General features: G+C 33.0%; 3 protein-coding genes across 4 annotated transcripts; all 3 read left to right on the top strand.

The window, feature by feature from the left end:
- The first annotated feature begins 946 nt into the window (after positions 1–946).
- eapp (e2f-associated phosphoprotein) lies at positions 947–4746 on the top strand. The gene is made up of 6 exons (XM_051132608.1): positions 947–1106; positions 1309–1493; positions 1572–1676; positions 3411–3525; positions 3612–3737; positions 3821–4746. The coding sequence occupies exons 1-6, from the start codon at positions 1036–1038 to the stop codon at positions 4143–4145; spliced, it is 927 nt and encodes a 308-aa protein (XP_050988565.1). The 5' UTR covers positions 947–1035; the 3' UTR covers positions 4146–4746.
- A 1587-nt stretch (positions 4747–6333) lies between these two features.
- Positions 6334–9507, top strand: sptssa (serine palmitoyltransferase, small subunit A). Its single transcript, XM_051134225.1, has 2 exons — positions 6334–6516; positions 8655–9507. Exons 1-2 carry the CDS (start codon positions 6414–6416, stop codon positions 8756–8758), a joined length of 207 nt encoding a protein of 68 aa, XP_050990182.1. The 5' UTR covers positions 6334–6413; the 3' UTR covers positions 8759–9507.
- Positions 9508–14327: 4820 nt separating this feature from the next.
- Positions 14328–23625, top strand: egln3 (egl-9 family hypoxia-inducible factor 3). 2 transcript variants are annotated; one of them, XM_051132793.1, is made up of 5 exons: positions 14328–14915; positions 21971–22090; positions 22178–22314; positions 22399–22472; positions 22560–23625. In XM_051132793.1, exons 1-5 carry the CDS (start codon positions 14343–14345, stop codon positions 22586–22588), a joined length of 933 nt encoding a protein of 310 aa, XP_050988750.1. In that variant the 5' UTR covers positions 14328–14342; the 3' UTR covers positions 22589–23625. The 2 variants fall into 2 exon arrangements, with proteins under 2 accessions (XP_050988750.1, XP_050988751.1); XM_051132794.1 differs by lacking the exon at positions 14328–14915 and adding an exon at positions 17233–17817.
- The last annotated feature ends 2741 nt before the right edge of the window (positions 23626–26366 follow it).

Below are 26366 nucleotides of genomic sequence, written 5' to 3'. Positions count from 1 at the left end.
AGTTACTTTTCCCCCCATTTATTGATTAAAACCTCTCCTTTTTCCTTGTTGAGAGAAATCAGGAGTAAGATGTTAGTTCTAGAATAAATGTGAACATGCATTAAATCATCTCACTCACAAAAAACAGATTCATTATTCCTCAAAATGAATAAAAACTGAAATTCAACTCAGAATATGACGCAAACCTGCAATAATTAAATACGTTAAATAATACAAATATCATTATGCTTTTAATATCATTTTATTAACCAATGTTTTTGCTGCCGACCTTTGATGATGCAATTCAACCATACTAATAAGCAAGATTTACTCAAGATTTATTGCTGAAGAGTTGATATTTTTCGTCTGCGGTCTACTGTACAGACGTGAATTTACTTTTCTCAAAGCCTGGTGTGAAAAGGCTTTTACATTTGCCAAAAATAGAACTTTTTATATTAAAAACAAACAAGCAAGCCCTGCCGAGATTTAAAAAGGAACGCAAAAGTAAAGTAACACACTACTTTCCATAAAAAGTAACTAAGTAACGTAATTAGTTACTTTTTTAGGGAGTAACTCAATATCGTAATGCATTACTTTTAAAAGTAACTTTCCCCAACACTGATAGTGAGTGTTTTTTGAGCAACAAATCAGAATATTAGAATGATTTCTGAAGTATCACGTGACTGGAGTAATGACGAAAAAAATTCAGCTTTGAAATCACAGGAATAAATTACATTTTAAAATATATTCAAATAGAAAACTGTTATTTTAAATAGTAAAGATGATTCTGCCATACTTTGGATCAAATAAATGCAGGCTTGGTGAGCAGAAGAGACTTCTTTAAAATAAAAAATAAAAAACATTAAAAATCTGTTCAAAAACTGGTAGTGTAGACACTAACGATTGTCTTTTTTATTTGGCTTTTATTTTGACAGCTTTATTTTGAAATCAAAAAGCGTGACTCGGAAATATTCCCTAACCTGTGTTCCGGTTCTAAAGTGTTCATAAAGCAGTAACACGTTTAAATTTCATCGTGTTTTACTCGAAGTAAAAAAAATGAACCGAAAGGATGATTATGATTCATATGAGATTGAAGAGCCGAGTGATGAGGAAGGAGCCGCAAGCAGGTAAATAACAGACGACATTCTTTCACGTGTAAACATGTAAACAAACAAATGTGAACATTAGCAACTGGATTATGTATCATGCGCTTTATATACCGAATGTATGTTAGTAATACTAGTATGTATTAGCATACGTGGCTCTTTAATCGTGTTATGTGAACATGAACGAGATCAGATTGAGACACACTGTTTTCTACTTGGTCAGTTCTGAGGATGAGCTGGATATTCTTCTCAACGGGACCCCGGATCAGAAGAAGAAGCTGATCAGAGAGTATCTGACTGGGGAGAGCGAGTCCTCCAGTGGAGATGAGTTTGAGAAGGAGATGGAGGCAGAGCTCAGCAGCACCATGAAGAGCCTGGAGTGCAGCTGGACCGCATCTTCAGCTCAAGGTTTCACAAACGCACATGCAGTTAGCAGTGTTTCATTCTGAAGATTGACCTATAACAGTAAATGAACTTCATTTACAGGCCAAACGTCAGGGACCAGTGACAGCACTTCCACAGCAAACAAACAGACTCAGGAGTATGACAGCATTTACTTTGACTCCGACTCGGATGAAGATGGCACAGCTGGTAATTATTCAAAAATGTACTATTTTCTGCCTATTATACAACACATGTAACAGTTAATATAAATATGTTTTGAGATAACTAATTACAAAATAACACTTTTCTATTCCTCTTAATATATTTTTCCCCCAAAGGTTTTCAGAAATGTACACAATCAAAATTAGAATTACGTAAAGAAAGTTCAATTAAAAAAATAGTGATATTTAGTCAAAAAAGAAAATAGATCCAACGTTTTCTACAACTGTATTCTTGTTAAGCATTTTTGGCACAGAATGTGTAAATGGATAGTTCAATAAAACATCATATTGTTAATTTTGGTATTTTTACTTAAAGATTTTTTGGTAAAAGTATTTTTTTAATTATAGGTATAGTTTTATTTAGACAAAATTAAATTTTGATCCTTAAAATCGCCTAAAAAAAATTACTTAACTTCTAAATAACTTGCAAAATAAATTAACACTTTAGCTTTAATTTATGTTAGAATTTGCTTTTATTTATTTTGGTGGTGGTTTTTAATATATACTTTATATACTTTGTTTTAAATTATTTTTAAAAAATAATTTTTATAGTTATATAAAACTGCCATTCAAAAAGGTTGGAATCAGTAAGACTGTAAGCCACTTATGGTCATCAAGGCTGCTTTTTTTTTATTAAAAATACAGAAAAAAAGTAATATTGTGAAATGTTATTACAATATAAAATAATAATTTTCAATATTTCTATATATTTCTATATTTTATTATAAATAATATTCTGTTATTTCTATTCTATTTATTCCTGTGATGCAAAGCTGAATTTTCAGTGTCACATGATCCTTCAAAAATCATTTTAATATGCTGATTTATCATCAGTGTTGGAAACAGTTGTGCTGCTAAATATTTTTTTGGAAATAAAATAATAGTTTTCTTTTTTTAATATACTTTAACATATAATTTATTTCTGTGATGCAAAGCCGAATAATATTTTTTGGAACCTGTGATACTTTTTTCAGGATTTATTCAGCATTTATATAAAATATAAATCTTTTCTAATAATGTAAGTCTTTGCTGTCACTTTTCAAAATCAATTTAACACATCCCTGCTAAATAATAATTAAAATTTACTGACCCCAGACTTTTAAGTCCTAGTGTATAATGTTACAAAAGATTTCTAATTAAAATAAATGCTGTTCTTTAACTTTTATATAAATCAAATAATCCTGAAAAAAATATTACAGGTTTTAAAAAAAAAAAGCAGCACAACAGTTTTCGACACTGATAATAAATCAGCATATTAAAATGATTTCTGAAGGATCATGTGACACTGAAGACTGGGGTAATGATGCTAAAAATTCAGCTTTTATCACAGGAATAAATTAGATTTTAATGTATTTTAAATAGAAAAATGTTATTTTAGATCGTAATAATATTTCACAATATTACTGTTTTTTTTTCTGTATTTTTGATCAAATAAATGCAGCCTTGATGAGCATAAGAAACCTTACTGATCCCAAACTTTTTACATTTATATTGTGTGTGATAGTCTGTTATTATATTTTTGGAGACTAGGTGTGCTGACTTTTGTTTTCATTCTCAATATTTTTTGTTGAGCACCAGTGTGAGAGATTTTTCCAGTGATGAGCGTGTTTTTGTTTTGATTTTTTTTTGTGTGTGTTTAACAATGTGTAATGAGGTGAAGAGGAGTAATAAAGGATAAATAAGTTATGTTAAGTTAATATGGTTTTCTGTGCTGAATCAGGCAGCTCTCAGGGTCTAAGGAGGAAGCAGCGCTGCGTTCTCACAAATGACGAGCTGTTATATGACCCAGACGAGGATGATCGAGACCAAGCTTGGGTGGATGCAAAAAGAAAAGAGTGAGGTTATGTCACTAAATAATATAAGTTATAACAAATATTTGTGACATTCAAAACTTCTCTCCATTTTTTTCCACCCCATATAGATACAGAAATCAGAAGCGGCTGCCACCATCAGCAAACAGAAGAAACAAATCCCACGCTCTTCCAAGCAGTGACGCCGTCCTCAACTGTCCAGCCTGTATGACCACCCTGTGCCTGGACTGTCAGAGGTACAGTCACATTCAGTTCATATTTCACTGTAAAGATTATTTCATAAATCTATTTGTTCAATAAACGTCTTCTCAACCCGCAGGCATGAGAAATATCGGACGCAGTACAGAGCAATGTTCGTGATGAATTGCACAGTCAACAAAGAGGAAGTGCTGCGCTATAAAACTGCCAATAAGAGAAAGCAGAACCGGCAAAGGAAGAAGGCCCGTCAGGAGTCTACGTCCACGTCCGCATCAACAGAGGCCGAAATGGAGTCGAGCGCAGGTCTGACTGATGCACGCTTGGCAGGAATGGACGAAGAAGAGATCTATCACCCAGTCAAGTGCACAGAATGCTCGACTGAAGTGGCTGTATATGATAAAGATGAGGTGTATCATTTCTTCAACATTCTAGCAAGTTACTGCTAAGGACATTTACTGGACTTCTAAATCCAAACCACACATTTTGGTTGGTTTGATGATGAGTATCATTACTGTAAAGTACGTATAGAGAGAAATCTACAAATTTCTGGGGGAAAGGAATGTTGCTAGACGTGATTTTATTTATAGGGTTTTTATTTGATTTATATTCTGTTAAAATGTAAACACGTGATTCACTTCATGTACATTACATTTCATATTTGCATAAAAGTTGTTACTTTGCTTCTCATATGCTCTTTCCTTTTATTAAATTGTATTTTATACACCGTAGAGGGCACGGAAATGATTCAAATTAAACAAAAGTCACATATATGAACATGTTTTAAGCTTAAAGGAGAAGTCCACTTCCAAAACAAAGATTCACATGTAATATACTCACCCCATTGTCATCCAAGATGTTCATGTCTGTCTTTCTTCAGTTGTAAAGACATTATGTCTTTTGAGGAAAACATTTCAGCATTGCTGCCCCGATTTTGAACTTCCAAAATGCAGTTTAAATGCGGCTTCCAACAATCCCAAATGCGGTTGTAAACGATCCCAGCTGAGAAAGAAGGATCTTATCTTGCGTAACAATTGGTTATTTTAATAAAAATAATACAATTTATATACTTTTTATTGTCAAACGCTTGTCTTGTCTCACTCTGCCTAAACTGTTTGTGTTCTGGTTCATGACAGTTAGGGTATGTCGAAAAACTCCAATCTTATGTTCTTCCTCAAATTCAAAATTGTATATCACTATATCACTGTTTTACCTTTTTTGTTAAGGGTGTTTGATAATCTTCGCATGTTCACTTTACAAAGATTGGGTCGGTACTTCTGCAGCGACGTAGCATGATTTTAAAATTATTTTTGAAGTTGAGGGAGACAATACGATTGGAGTTTTTCAACATACCCTGTCTTGAGTCAGAATACACCGAGTTCAAGGAGAGCAAGGCAAGATGAGCATTTGACAATAAAAAGTATTTAAATTGTATTTTGTTTATGAAAATAACCAATGGTTTCACTAGATAAGACCCTTCTTCCTCGGCAGGGAGCATTTACCATGGCATTGGGATCGGTTGAAGCCGCATTTAAACTGCATTTTGGGAGTTCAAAATCAGGGCACCATAGCAGTCCATTATATGGAGAAAAATGCTGAAATATTTTCCTCAAAAAAAAAAAAAAAAATTTATTTGTTTTGAAAGTGGACTTCTCCTTGAAGTGCTCTCAACGTGAACAGTGTCGTTTAAATAAATTCTTATTAAAAAAAATAATTTGTATCAAATATGACGGCACCTTTGTGATATTAAAGCAGGGCTGCCAACTTTTGAGTTCAGCCTAGAGTGAGATTTTGGGGGCGGGGCTTGTTATGGGGGAGGGGCTTATGGAGGGGCGTGGCTTGGTGTGGAAAAAATACAAACACAAAATCATTGCATTAGCAGAAGTGTATTAGGTATATATTGATTGTCAAAGTATTTGGTATCTGTACAGAATTTCTTGGGAGATTTACATTACATTTAATTTTCACAAACATTTTACAGAAATAGCATTAACATGTGATTAACATGTTCACAGATTAACATGTGCTCTATTGTAAATGCTGGTGGCTGATTTTGCAGCCTTAATCATTGATTTGGATGGCTTTTAAGTTATTTTACATAACTTTATTAAAGTTATGTAAAATAACTGCTCAGTGCTGCAAAACAAACAACTCTGCTAATGCTAACTTAATTCTATATAAACTATAACAGCATATTAGCTACTAGCCTAAACTGGACGGAGACACGGGGCGCCCTGTAACTCACTGACCTGCCTGCGTTCACAATTCACACGGTGCAGATGGGAGGGAGAACGGCTGACTACACAGTTTATGGGAATAAATTGTGTATTTCCCTCACAATTGTCACAAAAAACTCACTACACTGTCTGTCTGGTCTCTCTGCGCGTTGCTTTGCGAGATCATGCGGCGCGATTTTTTTTTTTCTCACTGCTGCACGAGTCTGCGTGAGAAAAGGGGGGGTGTGGCGTGAGAGCGTGAGAATTGCGTCAATTGCGTGAGTCTCACGCTGAATGCGTGAGAGTTGGCAGCCCTGTTAAAGTTATCGACATTAAAGTTTTACCTGTTTACAGGTGCGTGTTATTGCTATTTTTTTGTTTGGGACTTTTATTTTGTTACTCCGCAAGTTCCCTCCATTACTTTTCCAACACCTGACTTTTATTTTGTTATGATCTGGACCGGAAAGGGAGCGGTGGGACCAACACGAGCCGACTGAAAATATGGCGTTAGGAGATGCCTGGAAACAATTATCTTGGTTTTATTACCAATATTTGCTTGTAACAGCTCTTTATATGTTGGAGCCGTGGGAAAGAACTATCTTCAGTATCCTTTTGTTGTCAAATACAACGCTTTATTTGTTTAAGAAACAACATTTGGGATGAGTTCGTACCTCCACGTAAGGTATCAGGTGGTTTCCTTACTATTCAAGTGTGTCGTATCGTATGATTAACTAAATATTATTATTATATACTAAAATTATGCTTTAACCGAATTTACGTATTTTCGACTGACGTAGACTGTGAAAGGCCGGTGTGCCGATCGTAAATCTGTTAACGTTAAGTTACATCTGATTATGCAACAGCTGATTCGTATTAGTTGCTCTCTAAAGTTATATTTGTATTAGTAACTCTGTTAATTCTGACGAATTTAATTATAATCTCAAAATGATGTTTTGAACTGAATGAGTCATGTAACTTGTTTCTGGTGGGTGTGACGTTTACCATTTGAATAATTGACATAACATGACCTGATTTTCAGGTCTCTTCTTGGAAGACGATTGTGGGAACATGATATTAAATTTCAGTTTCACTTGCTTTATCCACCTTTTCTGTGAGGAGAAATATGTTTTACTGTCTGGTCACCTGAGTAATGTCAGCTGACCTGTTTTAGTGCTGTTTGTACATTGGTAATCTTTATAACATCTGTGTTTCTTATATATTCTTCTGAAAAAAAAAATCTAAAATTCAATTAAATGTGAATTTTTTTTTTTTTTTTTTTTTTTTTGTTATATTGAAGCCGGTAACTATTTCATTTTTAACATACAGTGTTTGTATCAATAATATATCAATTTTCAGTAGTAGTCTCCTAATGAAATACGAAATTCTTTTAAATGTTTTTTTAAAGCTGGCAAATAAAGCATGTTTAACATAGGGTTTATCACAATAATATACATGTCCATTTGTAGTCTGCTGATAATGTAAAATTTTACTGTGTTTTTTTTTAATTTAAAGCCGGCAACTAATTCATGTTTATCACATACGGTATTTACAGCAATAATATCTATTTTTATTAGTAATCTTTAGGATATATATGCACTGCTGATTAAAAGTTTGGGATCAGCAAGATTTTTAATGTTTTTTAAAGTCTCTTATGCTTTAAAATATAATTTATTTTTGTGATGCAAAGCTGAATTTTCAGCTCCAGTCTTCAGTGTCACATGAGTAGTCTAAAGAAATCTAAAGAAAACAAAAGAAAATAAATCTTTTCTAGTCTTTACTACCACTCTTTCTCAATTTAACACAAAGAAACAGAAAGAAAGAAAATACTTACTGACCCCAAAATTTGAACAGTAGTGTGTATTGTTACAAAATATTTATATTTTACATAAATGTTTTTTTTAAATGTTTTATTCATCAAAGAATCCTGAAAAATTATCACATTTTCAAAAAATAAATAAAAATAAAATAAAAATAGAAAAAATTATCAGAAGAACATCGATTATAAATCAGCATATTAAAATGATTTCTGAAGGATCATGTGACACTGAAGACTGCAGTAATGATGCTAAAAATTCAGCTTTGCATCACAGAAATAAATTCTATTTTAAAGTATATTAAAATAGAAAACCACCATTTTAAATTGCAATAATATTTTACAATATTAAAATTTTTAATCAAATAAACACAGCCTTGATTAACAGAAAATACTTCTTTTAAAAAACATTAAAAATCTTACTGATCCCAAACTTTTGAGCAGCAGTGTATATTTATACAATTTTGTATTTTTTTATTTGGAGCTGGCAAAAATTAATGTTTAACACATACGGTATTTATAACAGTACATCTATGTTTATTAGTAGTCTGCTGATAAAAATACATATAATGTAATGTAATGTTATAATACATATAAAATGCCATTCATTTTATAGGAATTCTACTGTATTTTTATTTTTATTACACACGGTATTGGTGAAATGGTAAATGCTTTATGTTTTGTAGACAAATATAAATTGTATTATTTTATTATAGAAAGGCCAAAAGGTCACATATTAAAATTATTTATAAACTCATTGCACCATTTTAAAGCAATACTCCACCTTTAAGAAAAAATAACTTTGTTATTCAGTTTCAGTGTGAGTTTTTTTAGTGATTAAATCAAGCTAAATAAAAGTTTGATTTATTTTACACTTTAAAAAAAAAAAAAAGTTTTCTGCAAATTAATTTCCTTAACAAGACTCTCAGATTCTCTCCTGATCACAGTGGCAGCTATGGCCGTCTACACCGGTTATGTGTTCATGCCTCAGCACATAATGGCCATACTACACTATTTTGAAGTGGTCCAGTGACGTCACCATCGTGATCATCATGATGCTCTCGACCTCCATCTGGTGGCCGGAAACATGAACTGCTCTTAAACTGTTCACCATGATGTCTGTGATTTACTTCAAACAAGGACACTTGTGTATGTTGAAAGAGACCAACGTTGAGGAGTGTGCTTAAGGCCTGTCGAATTGTGTAATTATGTGTAAAGAGAGCACAGCCTGCAACTGCAAAAGCACACACTGCCCTTGCTAGAAATGTATCCTTTTATATAGTATGACTTTTTTTGTTTTTGTTTTTTAAATAACGCTTTTGTTTCGTTTCATTCAGATGATAAATATTTTTTGATATAAATGTGTATATTTAATTGTATACATATTTGTATAGTTTTATAGAGGTTTATTTTGGCTGACCTGAAATGATTTGGTTTGCCATATAGCGGACGGATGAATTATTGATACTGTTTTTGTCACCACCGGAAATCTATTTTTATCAGACCCTTGTGAGTTATGCGGTAAATAATTACCTGATGTGTGATGTCATTGTTGATACTTCAGAACTGGTTTCTCAGGTCATAACCCGGAAAAAAATGCTTAAATAAACTTGAATTGACTTGACCTTTGGTGTTTGGTATGACTTTGAGGCATTTATTCAGCACGTGCGCAGTAAAATTCTGTTTCTGCCTCAGAAAACGTGTCTTTTATTTTGTGAGAAATTTTAACTAAAACATATTTTGATCTATAAAAGAGAGAGATTTTTTTTATTTTTTTTTTAATTTGGATGTTTTTTTTCTTCTGTTATCTAACGTTTTGATGCAGTTGGCTGTAAATTTGTATGTATATTATCAGGATGTAAACATTAACATGTATAACAGATGTTATTATCTTGCCACTGGTTATGAGATACTACACTAGTTATGAAATAGAAATTGTATGCCTGAATTAAAAGATTAAATCTTGATATTTAATTTATATTTATTTTAGTCTGTTGCTACATTATTAGCTGATCAGCATGGTTTTGTAATAAAGATTTAATCAATTTCAAATTATAATTTATGTCCCCTTTCTGATTTAAATATAATCCTGAACTAAATATTTTAATAAATAACTTACTGAATACATTGATCTTTGCCAAAGGTCCTTTTGCTAAGTATTAAAAGATGTATTTTTTTTTTTGACCAACATAACACATATTCTGATATTCTTATTAAACATATATATATGTATATATATATGACTATGCATATAAAGTTTGTATGTACTTTATATATACAAACATAAGTATATATATATATATATATACATATAAATAAAAGTATACATATAAAGTACATATATACTTTATATATAAAGTTTTTGTAATTTTTTTTGTCAAAAGATATATATATACACACATGTACACATATGTATAAAAGTATACAAAAGTATTATATATAAAGTAAATATATAAGGTTTTGGTTTATAAATAAAGTTTTTGTAATTTTGTTGTGTTTGTCTAAATTAAAAAATTATATATACATATAAAAAAATAATAAATATAATTTCATATAATAATTTAAAATTTATATAATTATAAATGTAAATATATATTTTTAAATGTAAAGTTTTTGTCATTTTGTTGTGTTTTTGTCTTTTTCCTTACTAAATATAATCACATTATTTTAAAACTAGTTTTTTATGGCCTGGTAAACTATATAATAACCCTGTTATTTTGCAGGTTTTTAAAGTGGTTTAAATCACAAAAACAACAAAATTACTATAACTTCAAAATGAAAAAACAAACAACCAACCAAAAAAAAAAAAAAAAGAAAAAACAATCTAAAATACTAATAAAAATGAAAATAGTATGCCATTGATACTACAATGAATACTACAACACTGAAAGCAAACCATGGATGATAGCTACTGAAATGTTACAAGGGCAATTTTAATATTATTAATTAAATCTATATATATAATGTATTATGTATTGTAATGTAATATATATATATATATATATATATATATATACATACACATATATATGGCTATTAGATTTGTAATTTAAAACAAATTATCTTGTTTTCTTCCACTTGACACATTTTTGCAATACATGTGTGCTATAAATATTCAAAACATATTTGTTATGAGTTAGGATAACATGAGCAGATATGATTACAGATTACTTGCCCATGACTACATGTCTCAGCACGTATACAAACCACATTTCAATAGAAGGATAATATTTATCAGCTGTTTACAATGGTTATCTGAGTTAACAAAACATTTAGTTAACCTACAATACACATTACATTTTTCTCTGAAACATTTTGTTTTCTTCACCAAGATCAATATAAATATTGATCTTTGCCAAACAGGTGGAAGCGAAGATATGGATGAATCCGTTCAGTTTACAGTCAGCTTTGACACGGCAACCAATCATATCATGTCCAGCTCTCAGATTCATATCATTGGCATGAGCTCAAAATGAAAATAGCAGCTGGTTACACTTTAAACTACAGGATGAGGGTGTTCTCACGTACGCCATTGCGGGTCGTCTGGAGTTTGCACTCTAGATGTACAGCAATGTCCTGCCAGAGTTGCATTTCCAAGAAGGAGCGCTGTTGGGCAAGGCAGTGTTTCAGCTGTTTAGCTGTTGGTACAAGCACATCCAGTTCAACTTTCAACTCTTAAAGGAAAGCTTCTGGGAAGAATCAGAATTTTTTTTAAATAGCTTTAAAAGCAAAAGATACGGTAAAAAAACAAATAAAGAATAAATATTTAAGAATGAAATTTACTTACCCTCAAGCCAATCAAGATTTGAGAAGCTTAGTATTATATCACTTGCTTACCAGTGGGTCCTCTGCAGTGAATGGGTGCCGTCAGAATGAGTCCAAACAGCTGATAAAAATATAACTATAATCCACAAGTAATCCACACCACTCCAGTCCATCAACTGATGGCATGTGAAGTGAAAAGCAGTGTGTTTATAAGAAACAAACCATTGAAAATAGTCAATCTTGTCTGAATCAGGACAGAAATATGCACAGATCAAGCACTGTTTACTAGCAAAACACACACACACACACATACACACATATATATATATATATATATATATATATATATGTTTGATGTAGGAGTGCAGTTTACAGCTTTTCACTTCACAGGATGTTAATTGATGGACTGGAGTGGTGTGGATTACTTGTGGATTATTGTGCTGTTTGGACTCTCATTCTGATGGCACCCATTCACTGTAGTGGATCCACTGGTGATATAATGCTATATTTCTCCAAATCTGTTCTGATGAAGAAACTCATCTACATCTAAGATGGCCTGAGAGTACAAGTTCAGCATATTTTCTTTTTTTTTTTATTTTATTTGGTTAACCCTTCCTTTAAAGATGCGCGTTGTTAATCGAACCCAAACAACTATCAGGTCACATGCATTATCTTAAATACAGTTATTTAATCATTTCATGCACATATCGTATTTTACCTAACTTACCCATGGAAAATCTGAGGTGAACATGTTGTATCATCAGAAATGGTCATTTACATCACAACATCATATCATATTCCATTGTGCAACATGTGGGTTCTCTCTGACCTTTCTGTCTGCAGAAACCAAAGCCAACAGATATCTGTCATTCGGGTCAGTACAAACGTCACATCTGTGATATGGCTTTAATTATTTCCGTGCTATTTTTAGCAAATCAACGTGCATTCTCTGGTGTTTCAAGCCATTTCAGAGCCACATCAGATTTAACCCCTTGTGCACTGCACAGTGAGATCAAGAGAAAAAGAATGATTAACATTATCGTAATAGGAAGTGCAAAAAGACTTCCAGATAACATACAAAAATGATTAAACAGTTGCAGTTTGATGATAAACTAACTAACTGATTAACTGGTATGTGGTATGTGTGTTTGAAGAAAAAAGCTTCTGGGAAGAATCAGAATTTTTCCAAATTTAACTCTGGATTTAATCCAATAAGCAAAAGATATGATAAAAAAATTAACTGATGAACTGATGTCACTGATGAAACGAACTTTGTAAAGATGGTCAGATTTTAGCTAACAGTACATTCTATGGGTCAGAATTATTGATTTTTCTTTTATGCCAAGAATCATTGGGATATTAACTAGAGATCATGTTCCATGAAGATGTTTTGTAAATTTCCTATCATAAATATATCAAAACTTCATTTTGAATTAGTAATATGCATCGCTAAAACAACTTTAAAGGTGATTTTCTCAATATTTTGATTTTTTTTGCACCCTCAGATTCCAGATTTTCAAATAGTCGTAACCTGGCCAAATATTGTTCTGTCCTGACAAACCATACATCAGTGGAAAGTTTATTTATTCAGCTTTTCTTTTCTGGTCCAGTGACACATATGTACAGATTACAAGTGAAAACAGTTCAAAACTTTTTTGGATTTTGATGTGAGAGGAACAGGATTAAAGTTAAAATGACTTGATAAATTTAATAATTTAAGATTAAGATTACAAGATTAATAAATACTTCTAGCATTTATTAATCTTGTAATGTTAATTTCAGCATTTACTAATGCATTATTAAAATCACAAGATGTGTTTGATAAGTTAATGCACTGTGAACAAACAAACAACTGTATTTTTATTAACTAACATTAACACAAATTGATAAATAGTGTAATAAAAGTATTGTTCATTGTTCGTTCATGTTAGTTAATGCATTAAGTAATGTTAAATGACACACTGTAAAGTGTTACTGAATTTGTTAATAATAGAATTATCATTATTATTACAACAGTATTTTAACGGTTCACTGACTACTATTGCAATAGTAGTTAGAATGAACAAAAAAGAACTTTTTTAGTTTAAATTTGAAAATGTATTTTTGTTTGTTTGGTTAGAACTTAAAACTTAAGTTATATAATATTTAGGATTCTGCACTATTTCAGTCACTATTTCACTATTTAAGTTTTAAAAATGTGTCACATAAACATGAAATTTGTGAAGCAGATTTTCATAATAATGGAATATGTATTATTATCATTAACAATAACATCAACATAAATAAATTATTATTGCTACTGTGATGTGACGCATGAGCGTTATTGTTACTGACATTCTAAATTATGCTTTTCCCTCCAGGGCATTCAAGATGTAATTATTTTTCATCAATGAATCTCTTTTCAGGAAAGCTAGAAGTGTTAATATTTAAAATACAGCTAAGTCAAGATTAAAATACTAAAAAAACAGAAATATTTAAGATTCTACACTATTTCTAGGTCAAACAAATAAAAAAAGACAAATTTGTTTCACTGATCATGCCCATATGGTCAGATATTTCTAATAATAATAATAATAATAATAATATAAATTAATAATGAATTATTATTATTATTATTAATAAATTAGTATTTTTTTTTATTATATAAAGCATTTTTAACGGGTCAGTGACACATACTGACACTTATGCATCAAATACACGACTAATGTATCCTGACAAGGACTTATGACTGTTATTGACATTGACATTTATGCTTTTCTCTGCAGGACATATAAGAAGTAATTATCCTTCATCCTTTAAAATCTTTTCTGTCCAGGCTTGTGTAAGCTCTAAATTAGGCTTTGACACATGTGATGGTGTTCACGTACTCAGACTCTCCCCTTTCATCTGACATCAAGTGCGCGGGCGGCACTTCTGCTACACTAGACTCGATGGCAGAATATCAGGGAAATCAGGCTGCCGAACAGCCCTCCGAAGACCAAACTAACAGAAATGCTCAGCACAGGTGTCCAGATGAGACTAGTGGACGCATGGAGCTGCCCAAAGAGCTCAGGAATCCCCGCAGTAACCGGGCAAAATCTAAAGAGCGCAAACGACTAAACACTCACAAACTAGTCTTGCAATACGTAGTCCCGTGCATGAACTCCTACGGTTTGTGTATAGTTGATAATTTTCTAGGGGACAGGATCGGAGAGCGCGTTGTGCAGGAGGTGAAGCGCATTCACCACAGTGGCAACATGCAGGATGGGCAGCTGGTGAGCCAAAAACTAAACAAAAGCAAAGCTATTCGAGGGGACAAGATTGCATGGGTCGATGGCACCGAAAGCAACTGCCAAAACATTGGCTATCTGTTGACCCGAATGGACAAGATCATCACGTGTGCAGACGGCAAACTGGACAAGTTCAAAATCAGGGGAAGACATAAGGTGAGTGTTGCTCATGCACTTAAAGTTTCCTCAGCATCCAAAACGTGACAGTGCTTTGGAAACACATGCATGCAGTTGCACGCTTTAATTCGCAACCCAAGCGATTCGTCCTAATAAGACAAGTATAAAAGTGCTGCAATGCAAAGTTTTGAAGTTGATGCACCGTGTATTCGTTTTTTATTTGAAAGTCTATAAAAATGCATTGAAAGCACATAGAGGAGCAGTGTGTTTACACTTCTTGAAAACGCCCCTTCTTCACTAGCAAGAGATTTGTGCGCGTCGTACATGCGGCTCTTCGGCTCCTCAATGGCGGTCGGGCATGATCATAAAATGAGCTCATAAACGTTACAATGCCACGTACTTTAATTAAAAGAAACGCTCACTGGGTAAAAGCATCGCTGCTCTCATTTACACTGTCTTAATATTTTTCCTTTATCATTAATTGTTTGGCATTCAAAGCATGCGTGAGATCTCGTGTCTCTTGGCGTGGTCTGACCCTGCTGGGCATGACTGACTGTAAATCGGCACAGTTGGGTTAAACTCGTAGAAATATAACACGACAGTAGAATGGCATTAACGTAGGAATTAGAGATCTTAAATGGGCGGGGCTTATCAACCTGTAGGATGTCACGTACGACACAGAGGAGCAAAAATGAAAATAAAAAGAGAAAAAAAAAAAAGTAAATACATTAATAAATTAGTAATTAAATGCGTCATATATATTTTAATTTTCAGTTTTAAATTTTAAAATCTTATTTACTGATTTGTTTCCTGCAATCATGTATTAAATAGCCTTTAAATACAAATATTTTAGTTAATATGTAATTTAGTTAATGCATATATATATATATATATATATATATATATATATATAATAGTTTAGACATTTTAAAAAGCGACTTACAACAGACGAACACTAGCAATTCGTCACAGATCCAAACAATATTTGCTTCGATGTGTTTTTTTATATTCCTGTATTGTTTCTATTTTATTTTTAATTATTATTTTCATTTATTTACATTTACATTTTTAAAAAGTGACTTGACGAACATTAGTAATTCGTCACAGAGCCAAACAATATTTGTTTCTATATGTTTGTATTTGTATCTATATTGTTTTTATTTTATTTTATAATTCATATAATTTATTTTATTTACATTTAGATTTTAAAAAGTGACTTATAATAGACGAACATTAGTAATTCGTCACAAAACCAAGCAATATTTGTTTCTATATGTTTGTGTTTTTTTCTTTATTGGTTCTGTTTTGTTTTTTATTGAAAATATTATGTATTTACATTTACATCTAAAAAGTGACTTACTTATAAGAAACGAACATTAGTAATTCGTCAGAAAGCCAAACAATAATTGTTTCTATATGTTTTTAATTGTTTCTATATTGTTTTGATTTTATTTTTAATTCAAATATTTTATTAATTTACATTTACATTTTTAAAACAGTGACTTAGACGAACATTAGTAATTCGTCACTAATGTGACACACGATGTTTGTTTCTATATGTTTGTATTTGTTTCTATATTATTTGATTTTTTTATTTATATTATTTTTTAATTTATATTTTTATTTTTTACATTTACATGCTTAAAACAGCGACTTACAACAGACGAATATTGGCAGTTCTTCACAGAGTCAAACTATGTTTGCTTCTATGTTTCTATAATTACAGTTTATGTTTTATTTACATTGTTTGCTCAAAAAAGCGACTTAGAACAGACAAACAAGCAATTCGTCACAGAGCAAACATTTGCTCATGCATCTCCATTATAATAATGAGGGCTGTCAGTTTACCCTTACTGGTTTATCATCAAAGAATGCATCATTTTAACACCTTACCATGTATTTCCATTTCAATGGATAAAGTATCTCAGTGTCACTATTCATATGTAAATGATTTTTTAGACAACTGCTGAAGTAGCACGTAGGCGCACATATCACGTGGTACCCGTTCCTTTTCTCAGCGTTTTTCTAGATGGCTCAATCAGGGTCGTTTGTGATTATTAAGTTACGATTTTAAAATTTCAAAGCGACTTCAGAGGGCAATTTCCATTGGTATATAAGGTACAAATCTACAAAATGTTCATTTTAAAAAATAACATACTTTAAAGTAAACAAGTGTCTCCTGTAAGACAAAAAACATCGTGAAATTTAAATGCGGTTGAATGGAGGATTCGGCTTTTGGAGCCGCCAAGCGCCCCCTATAGAAAGACGAAATTTGAGTCACAGGAAACATAGATTGTCCAGCCCTTCATTGTTGAAGTTAAACGCACTGAATGAGGTTTTCGTATGAATATCCGCCCACTGAAGCGCGACACACATTCTGCACGTTCCACATGCGCCGCAGGTGCGCTGGGCTCTGATCCTCTCGCGCTCATGGACCCTCACACAGAGCGATTATAAAGCCCACCTACAGCCCCTGCCTGCCGCATGTGCCATTCTTTATCTGTCTCTTGAGGGACGAGTCCGTAGCATTAGGTATTACTTTGAAAAACTTTGGTTAATTTGAATGCAAGGAGCGCAAGACAAAATGCCATTTCTTCAACACGCACTGGACTCGCAGCTGGAGAGTTTGGCTTTAGAGCAAGTGGTTCCGGCTCTGTTGGACCAAGGATTCTTTTACGTGGATCATTTTCTGGGGGACATCGCGGGCCACATGGTTCTGGGTCAGGTCAAACGAATGCATTACTGTGGGCTACTCAACGACGGCCAGCTGGCCAGGCGAAGCAATGGAGTTTGTAGGAGTAGCATCAGAGGAGACAAAATAACATGGGTTAACGGGACCGAGGGGGGCACGGAGGCTGTCAATTTCTTATTAACTCTTATAGACAAACTCATTTCTCTCTGTGTGAGTCGACTGGGCAAAAGTATTCGCGCAAGATCAAAGGTAAGCATTACTGCACTTCGAAGTGCTTGAAAACTAAGAATGTATCAGCTGGAAAAGTGTATTTGCGTAATCGACTTAACTTTTTTTTTTATAGTAACTCATTAATAACGCGAAGATTCTAATCAGATCTTCAGTCCGAAGTGTTATGATACAGATTTTTGCTCTTCATGGCATTTCTAACGAAATGTGCGTCATTAAAGCTGAAAACAGGGTACGTGTACACACACGCCCTCAGCGCACTTCCAAAAGTTAATGATTGGGAATCCTTTTCTTAATAACATTCTTAAATGGTGGGAAATCAGACGTGATATAACTTTGATTAATGCATTTTCTTGCTTATTAATAAATTTGATATGTGTATGAAGTTTATACAACTCGCAGAAGGCGCAGATCAGTACAGATCAAGTTAATAGGTTCAAGTAGTAAAAAATGGTCCTTAAACTTAGTTGTGCATATTCATAAACAAATAGCTATTTATATATGAAAATATAGGCTATGTGAACCTTAATCTTTAGTAATGTCATATATATTCTGTCAGATTAATTGCATTCAAAATAAGTTTGTTTACATAATTTGTGTGTTCTCTGTACATGTATGCACTGTGTATGCATGTTTGTATATATTTGAGAAATATATGAAACAAAAAATAATATATATATACACATACATATACATGCATACACTATAAACATAAAGCAAATATGAATATATATATACGTAAAAATTTATATCTATATCTATTTATACATACAGTAGTATCCTAAAACCAAAGCAATACCAGTTCTTGTCAACAACTTTGATGAATTTTTTAAACTACTTCAAATGTTGACTACTGTGTATATATATATATATATATATATATATATATATATAATGTATAGAGAGAGAGAGAGAGAGAGATAGATATATATACACACATACATACATACAGTAGTATCAAAACCTTTCAACCTTAGATGAATTGTTTTTGATCTACTTCAAGTGTTGACTACTAATATATATATATATATATATATATATATATATATATATATATATATATATATATATACACACACACACACACACACACACACACAAAAACAAATATGTATACAATTTAACAATTTAAATGCACTGATTTCAATTTTAATAGATTTTACAATATCTATTTCTGTGATGCAAAGATCATCATTATTCCACTCTTCAGTGTCACATGATCCTACAGAAACATGCTGATTTGCTGATCAAGGAACATTATGATCAATGTTAAAAAGTTGTGCTTATAATAATAATTTTTTTTTCAAGATTCTTTTAAAAGTCTTAAAGAACAGCATTTACTTGAAATAAAAATATTTTGTAACTGTCATTTTAAATCATTATAAAGCATCCTTGCTAAATAAAATTACAAAGTTTTTTCCAAAACAAACAAACAAACAAAAACTTACTGCTCCAAACGTTTTGAAACAGTAGTGTATACACAAGTATAAATGATGTACATTACATTAAAACTTGTTCACTATTTATGTTTTTAATTGATTCAGAGTACTTTGCTTGTTCATCTGGGTGAAAACAGGTTCTCACTCCATTAAGCATTAGTTTCTGTCTTTGTTTGGCTCTTTGTTTTGAGCAGTTACAGTAGAGTGCTTTGGCACACACTGTCTATACTGTGCCTGGTGATGAATGGCAGAGATAGGCTTTCGTTTTCTGCTGTTGTGAACAGTACGTGACTCCTCTCACTGCGCTGATGACTCTGGGTTATAGGAGGCCCTGAGTGAAGCAACAGGATGTTCAAGAGCCACTTTTACCAAAGTCAGTTACGGACACAAGAGTTTATCATTTGCACGTATATATTTAACAGTCACTTTTATCTAAAGTGGCTTGCAAGTGAGGAACACAAGCGAATAATGAAAAAGAGGCAATAACACAAGTGGTGCTAGCAATAAAAAGTTTCAAACTTTGTCTAGAAGATAGGAATAAGAGAAAAAGTGAAAAATAAGTGTTTTTTAATTATTTAGCGAGGGATGCAGTTAAGTTTTTATGAAAGAGCTGAGTTTAAACATTGTCAGGGATTCGAACAGCCGAAAAAAAGCAAATATATTGAATTTTCTTTAATTTAAGCTAAAATATTCTTTGCTGCTCTAAAACACTTTTTTGTCTGTCATCTGTTCCAAAATCCCTTACAGATGTCATAACATAATTCCTAATAACAAAATGACAGCTTTTGAATGCAAAAAAAAAGCATAATAAAATAACTGTTGTAGTGCACTTATTTTTCTTTTGTAAGCGGATAAAGAGTATTAACATTTCCTAACTGATTGTTTTGAAATGGTTTCATACTGACTGCAGAAGTGGGCGTAAATGGTTAAGTGTGCTGAATCAGAGCTCTGGATTGTGTATGCTAGTTGGCCGTCGCAGCTGAAGTCTGTGTGGTGCTGTAGACTCACGCTCAACACGTAGCACTGTCATTAAACCCTCAGAGCGCTGGCTGCTGGCCAAGCTCGCTCTCTTTAGCCACGCATGTACACACACACTCACACACGCACACACTTCCTCCTGCTCTCTGTGCAGAGACATGTTTACATTGCCCTATGACGACAAACTTGCGTATGCACTCTTATTGTGGGAACGTGATCATGATAAAGACTTGTCTGCAGAAATGTAAACATGGGCACCAGTGACCGTAACCCCCATTGTATGTGTATGTGAGGGCTGGGAGGGGTTAAACGGAATCTGCTGAGAGGAGAAATAAAATGCTTTGTTTTGAACATTATTAGACAGTTTGCATTAATAAGCATTCCAAGATGGAGCCGATGCTTTACTTGAAAGGAATAGTTCATGCAAAAATGAAAACTTGCTTAAAATGTACTCACCCTCAGGCTATCCAAGATGTAGATGAGCTTGTTTCTGCATCAGATTTGGAGAAATTAAAACTGCATTACTTGCTCATCAAAGGATCCTCTGCAGTGAATGGGTGCCGTCAGAATGAGAGTCTAAACTGCTGATTAAAACATTAAAATAATTCATAAATAATCCACACAACTCCAGTCCATCAGTTAACATCTTGAGAAGTGAAAAGGTGCATGTTTGTAAGAAACAAAACCATCTTTAAGGCGTTTTAACTTTAAACCATTGCTTCTGGCCAAAATATGAATTCACAATACATAATAATGCTTCCTCCATGGAAGTGAACTATTTCTTTAATTTTTAATTATATTTTACAAATAATATGCATTAGCTGGTTAATTTCTCAATTCTCAAATCATAGTTAAACAAAAATGTGTATCATGTATGGATGCAACACAAAAACTGATCAGTTAATTTTTTTTTTTCTTTTAAACTAAACAGTTTTATTGTGGTTTAGAGTTTTATAATAACCAAATACCAAATCATTTCATTGATCGATCAGTTTCATTTGACTTTTTCAAATCATATTTTTATTTGGTATATTATGTTTACATGATATATTTTGTTTACAACTGAAACAAATCTTTAGAAACCATTTCAGGTGTAAATAATATTTAGACCTAAACATCTGAATTTTGAGAAAGTTTTCATTCTGTGTAGAATGTTTTGGCACTGTAACAAACCCATGAAATAGATTAGACAATTATCAATTTTATGATACTAAAGCATGCAAAGTGTAAAAATTATGTTCATATAGAAAACTAAATTTGTCATCAAATTATTATTATTTTTTTTTTTTGGGAAAGAAATTATAAACATTTATACTTTTATTTAGCAAGGATAGTTTAAATTGGTCTAAAGGGATGATAAAGACTTCTGTCTCAGAGACTGAAAAGATTTCTGTCTCACATAAATGCTGTTCTTCTGAACTTTCTATTCATCAAAGAAACCTGAAAAAATTCTACTCGGCTGTTTTCAACATAATAATAATAATAAATGTTTTTTGAGCAGGAAATTAGAATATTAAAATGATTTCTGAAGGATCATGTGATTGGAGTAATGATGCTAAAAATTCAGCTTAGAAATCACAGGAATAAGCAATAAGTCAGTCATTTGTAGCAAGTATATATAAACTAATATGTTTTAGACAAATGTTTATCAGTGATATAATTAATCATTAGCATGTTTCCCTGGAAATAGGCTTTTCTGGGATGAATTGTAATGTAAAATACCTATCAAGCTTAGTTTCACGTGTCGTCTTTTTCAGGCAATGGTGGCTTGTTATCCAGGAAATGGAGCAGGATATGTGAAACATGTAGATAACCCTAACGCAGATGGCCGCTGCGTCACCTGTATTTACTATCTGAATAAAAACTGGAGTGCAAAGGTAAACTTTTCACTAGTTCATTTCCATGTCATTTCCAAAATATTTACCGTACAATGTTAATTAATCAAATGTCACTGTATGTTTTAGGAGCATGGTGGATTGCTAAGGATCTTTCCTGAAGGAAAACCTTACGTAGCCGACATCGAGCCTTTGTTTGATCGACTTCTGCTTTTCTGGTCAGATCGCAGGAACCCTCATGAAGTTCAACCATCGTATGCTACAAGGTTAGTATTAGCGTTTAATGTTATCGTACTACGTGTAAATATGATTCTGTGGCTTTATGCTAAAGTGCCTGTTTTGTTTCACAGGTATGCAATCACTGTGTGGTACTTTGATTCAGAAGAAAGAGCTGAAGCAAAAAGAAAATTCAGAGATTTGACAGGTTGGTTGAGCCAAAATCATCAGTATCGGTGTATTTTCTTTTAAGTTTAATTCTAAATATCTAATTGTTTAAACCTTTATATTTCAGCCAACTCACAGGAAGGTTCAACTTCTTAACAGAAATACACTGGCCTGTCTCCTCCAAGGGGATTTCTTTTGTCTACTGTCTTATTTCTTTGCTTTTTTTTTTTTTTTGTTAATTTTTAATTTTTACATTGCTTGTTGCACTAATGGTACCTATCCCCCCACTTTGTATTTGTGATTTACCACGTCCGAAGCCGGTCCTTAAAATAAGTGAAGAGTTGTTTGAATAAGCCGCTGCTAATGTAAAGACAATTTTGAGAAAAATGTGAGAATCATAAGACTGATTAATGCATTATTAGATGTTTATTGTAATTCTTCTTTTAAAAAAAATCTTCCAGAGCTATATTGTCTAAATGTGTAAAGAGAAAAACAAAAAGGAATAGAAAAGAGAGAGATATATATATATATGTATATATATAACACTAGTTGTTTGTTTCAGAACTATATCACCAAGCGTTATAAATATGTTCTTTTCATGCTTGTCCCTTTTTGTTATGCTATTATTTTCTGTTTTGGCACATATTTTATCATTCTATGCGCAGTTTAAGAACACTTCAGTAGAAAGGAAATCTGAAACTTGTCAGTTGACTTGAAGTTGTGTATATATAGATGCTTTGTTATTTTTGAACGACAGTTTGATGTTGAATGAGACTCTTTTGAATAGAGATGTTTATAAAAGTCCTTCTGTACTGTGTTCACAAACGTTTAAAAAGCACTTAGTCAGATGATATTGTTTATTTGTTCAATCCCAGTGTGTGTTAGTGTTTAATGAGAGAATTGAATCAGCTTGCATGCAGGTCAGCAACGCTGCTCAACCACACCCTTGGATCAATATCATTTGACAGTTGTTTCATAACATTTTGAGCTTTATAAAATGTTTCTTTCACAAAAGTTGTTCTGGACAAAGAAATCTCAGAATGTATGACCAGGTTGGTTCATGTACTGTACACAAATTGAGATTTACATCTATTTGAAAATGGCCAAATTAAACAATGTGTTGAATTGTTTTTAACTGTTTATATTGAATTGTTTTGTTTCAGTAATAAAGTTTTTCCTTTGGCCATAATTTACCACTAGGTGTCACTGTGTCCTTATTGTGCAGTTTTATTTAGCGCAGATGCCTACTATTGGACTTTCTAGGAAGATATAGAGGGTTTGTACTTACGTCACGACGTAAACAACCGCCATGGACTGCACAATTAATGTACAACGTACATTTCTGCTAATTTATGCTGTCTAAATCACCGAAAAAACGTGTGGCAGCTGCTAAATCATATAGAAGCAGGAAGCAGGAAAGGGCATTTGGACAAAAAAAAAAGTTAATAGGTGGTAAAGATATGTACCAGCAGTATTAATTAAGATATTAGCCTAATATTCCACTTACCTGACCAGAAATGATAAGAACAAACACGAATGTTGTCAAGATTCTTACTCTGGAAATCCTGATTCAGTCACGCCTTTTGTTCCTCAGACAGTTTTTTGCACTTTTCTCCTATAATTTGTTATAAATTTTGCCAGTCTATAGTACTCCAAATGTTTTTCCTGGTCCAACCAATTAGTACAACCCGAAACATGACAATAACTGACTGTTTTCAGCAGGAATATTCAGCTAAATATGCACGTTTCGTTTGGTTAAGAAGCACTGTTTACGTCCAGTGTCGCCAATATGGCCGACTGATGACGTGTCGTGAAAACACTCTTATTTACCAGCAATTTTATCCAATTTTTATTTATCACGTAAACACATACAGATAAAAAAACTAAACGAACATTGTGTATTTTTATGTATAAATGTTTATAGTTTTTATTTCTATCTTTATCTGGCGAACATGCGGTGACGTAATGCGCTACGTATAGCTCCGCCCACGTATTTCCACAATTGGCGCTTCATAATTAGCAAAAAGTCACTCACGTAAGTGATTTAGCGAGTAAAACTGTCCTCCATTAGTGTAAAATTTGATGAAACACGAAGAAACATCTCACTAAGAGAAGGTAGGAGCAATAATCGTTCATATCTCCATCGTAGTTCTGGTGTAATAACCGTAGTTTTACTGTGGGATAGTTAATTACCACAGGAAACTAAACCATTCACCTCATTAACGATGGTTATGTCATTGCAAACTAGATTCCTATCAAAATCAAGTTATCTTTATGAAACCAGTATCCCAAACACATTTCTAAACTGTAACTACAACAGCAGCTAGATTTCCCAGTAGAAAACTGCGTAAAACAGTGCCTAAACACCCTATAAGTGATAAAGTAATATAAAATATGAAAAATATAGTTTTAATAAAGTGAACATTAATCATCGCATTTAGTTGTTAAAAGGGATAAAAAAGTGATTACGCCTATGAAAATGCGACTTACGAGAGATTTCAGCTCCTCATCTTAGAAGTACAGGTGCTGGTCATATAATTGGAATATCTTCAAAAAGTTGATTTATTTCACTAATTCCATTCAAGAAGTGAAACTTGTATAATGTATACATTCATTCCACACAGACTGATATATTTCAAGTGTTTATTTCTTTTAATTTTGATTATAACTGACAACTAATGAAAACCCCAAATTCAGTATCTCAGAAAATTAGAATATTACTTAAGACCAATACAAAGAAAGGATTTTTAGAAATCTTGGCCAACTGAAAAGTATGAGCATGTACAGCACTCAATACTTAGTTGGGGCTCCTTTTGCCTGAATTACTGCAGCAATGCGGCGTGGCATGGAGTCAATCAGTCTGTGGCACTGCTCGGGTGTTATGAGAGCCCAGGTTGCTCTGATAGTGGCCTTCAGCTCTTCTGCATTGTTGGATCTGGCATATCGCATCTTCCTCTTCACAATACACCATAGATTTTCTATGGGGTTAAGGTCAGGCGAGTTTGCTGGCCAATTAAGAACAGGGATACCATGGTCCTTAAACCAGGTACTGGTAGCTTTGGCACTGTGTGCAGGTGCCAAGTCCTGTTGGAAAATGAAATCTGCATCTTCATAAAGTTGGTCAGCAGCAGCAAGCATGAAGTGCTCTAAAACGTCCTGGTATACAGCTGCGTTGACCTTGGACCTCAAAAAACAGTGGACCAACACCAGCAGATGACATGGCACCCCAAACCATCACTGACTGTGGAAACTTTACACTGGACCTCAAGCAACGTGGATTCTGTGCCTCTCCTCTCTTTCTCCAGACTCTAGGACCCTGATTTCCAAAGGAAATGCAAAATTTACTTTCATCAGAGAACATAACTTTGGACCACTCAACAGCAGTCCAATGCTTTTTGTCTTTAGCCCAGGCGAGACGCTTCTGACGCTGTCTGTTCAAAAGTGGCTTGACACAAGGAATGCGACAGCTGAAACCCATGTCTTGCATACGTCTGTGCGTAGTGGTTCTTGAAGCACTGACTCCAGCTGCAGTCCACTCTTTGTGAATCTCCCCCACATTTTTGAATGGGTTTTGTTTCACAGTTCTCTCCAGGGTGCGGTTATCCCTATTGCTTGTACACTTTTTTTCTACCACATCTTTTCCTTCCCTTCGCCTCTCTATTAATGTGCTTGTTTTGAGTTAATTAGCTGATTAGAGTGTGGCACCAGGTGTCTTCAATACTGAACCTTTTCACAATATTCTAATTTTCTGAGATATTGAATTTGGGGTTTTCATTAGTTGTCAGTTATAATCATCAAAATTAAAAGAAATAAACACTTGAAATATACCAGTCTGTGTGGAATGAATGTATACATTATACAAGTTTCACTTCTTGAATGGAATTAGTGAAATAAATCAACTTTTTGAAGATATTCTAATTATATGACCAGCACC

This window comes from Labeo rohita, chromosome 17, assembly GCF_022985175.1.
Source record: "Labeo rohita strain BAU-BD-2019 chromosome 17, IGBB_LRoh.1.0, whole genome shotgun sequence".
Classification (NCBI taxonomy): domain Eukaryota; kingdom Metazoa; phylum Chordata; class Actinopteri; order Cypriniformes; family Cyprinidae; genus Labeo; species Labeo rohita.
Note: the sequence above shows the minus strand (reverse complement) of the source record. Positions and strands in the feature narration are given on the sequence as shown.

Bases quoted from the DNA above. Each gene is read 5' to 3' on its own strand.
- egln3 (XM_051132793.1), top strand. From the start codon at position 14,343: ATGGTGTTCACGTACTCAGACTCTCCCCTTTCATCTGACATCAAGTGC. The intron at 14,916-21,970 runs GTGAGTGTTGCT...CGTCTTTTTCAG, and splicing joins AAATCAGGGGAAGACATAAG to GCAATGGTGGCTTGTTATCC. The intron at 22,473-22,559 runs GTTGGTTGAGCC...TTTATATTTCAG, and splicing joins AAAATTCAGAGATTTGACAG to CCAACTCACAGGAAGGTTCA.
- sptssa (XM_051134225.1), top strand. From the start codon at position 6,414: ATGGCGTTAGGAGATGCCTGGAAACAATTATCTTGGTTTTATTACCAA. The intron at 6,517-8,654 runs GTATCCTTTTGT...CAAGACTCTCAG, and splicing joins GTGGGAAAGAACTATCTTCA to ATTCTCTCCTGATCACAGTG.
- eapp (XM_051132608.1), top strand. From the start codon at position 1,036: ATGAACCGAAAGGATGATTATGATTCATATGAGATTGAAGAGCCGAGT. The intron at 3,526-3,611 runs GTGAGGTTATGT...CACCCCATATAG, and splicing joins GTGGATGCAAAAAGAAAAGA to ATACAGAAATCAGAAGCGGC. The intron at 3,738-3,820 runs GTACAGTCACAT...CTCAACCCGCAG, and splicing joins CTGTGCCTGGACTGTCAGAG to GCATGAGAAATATCGGACGC.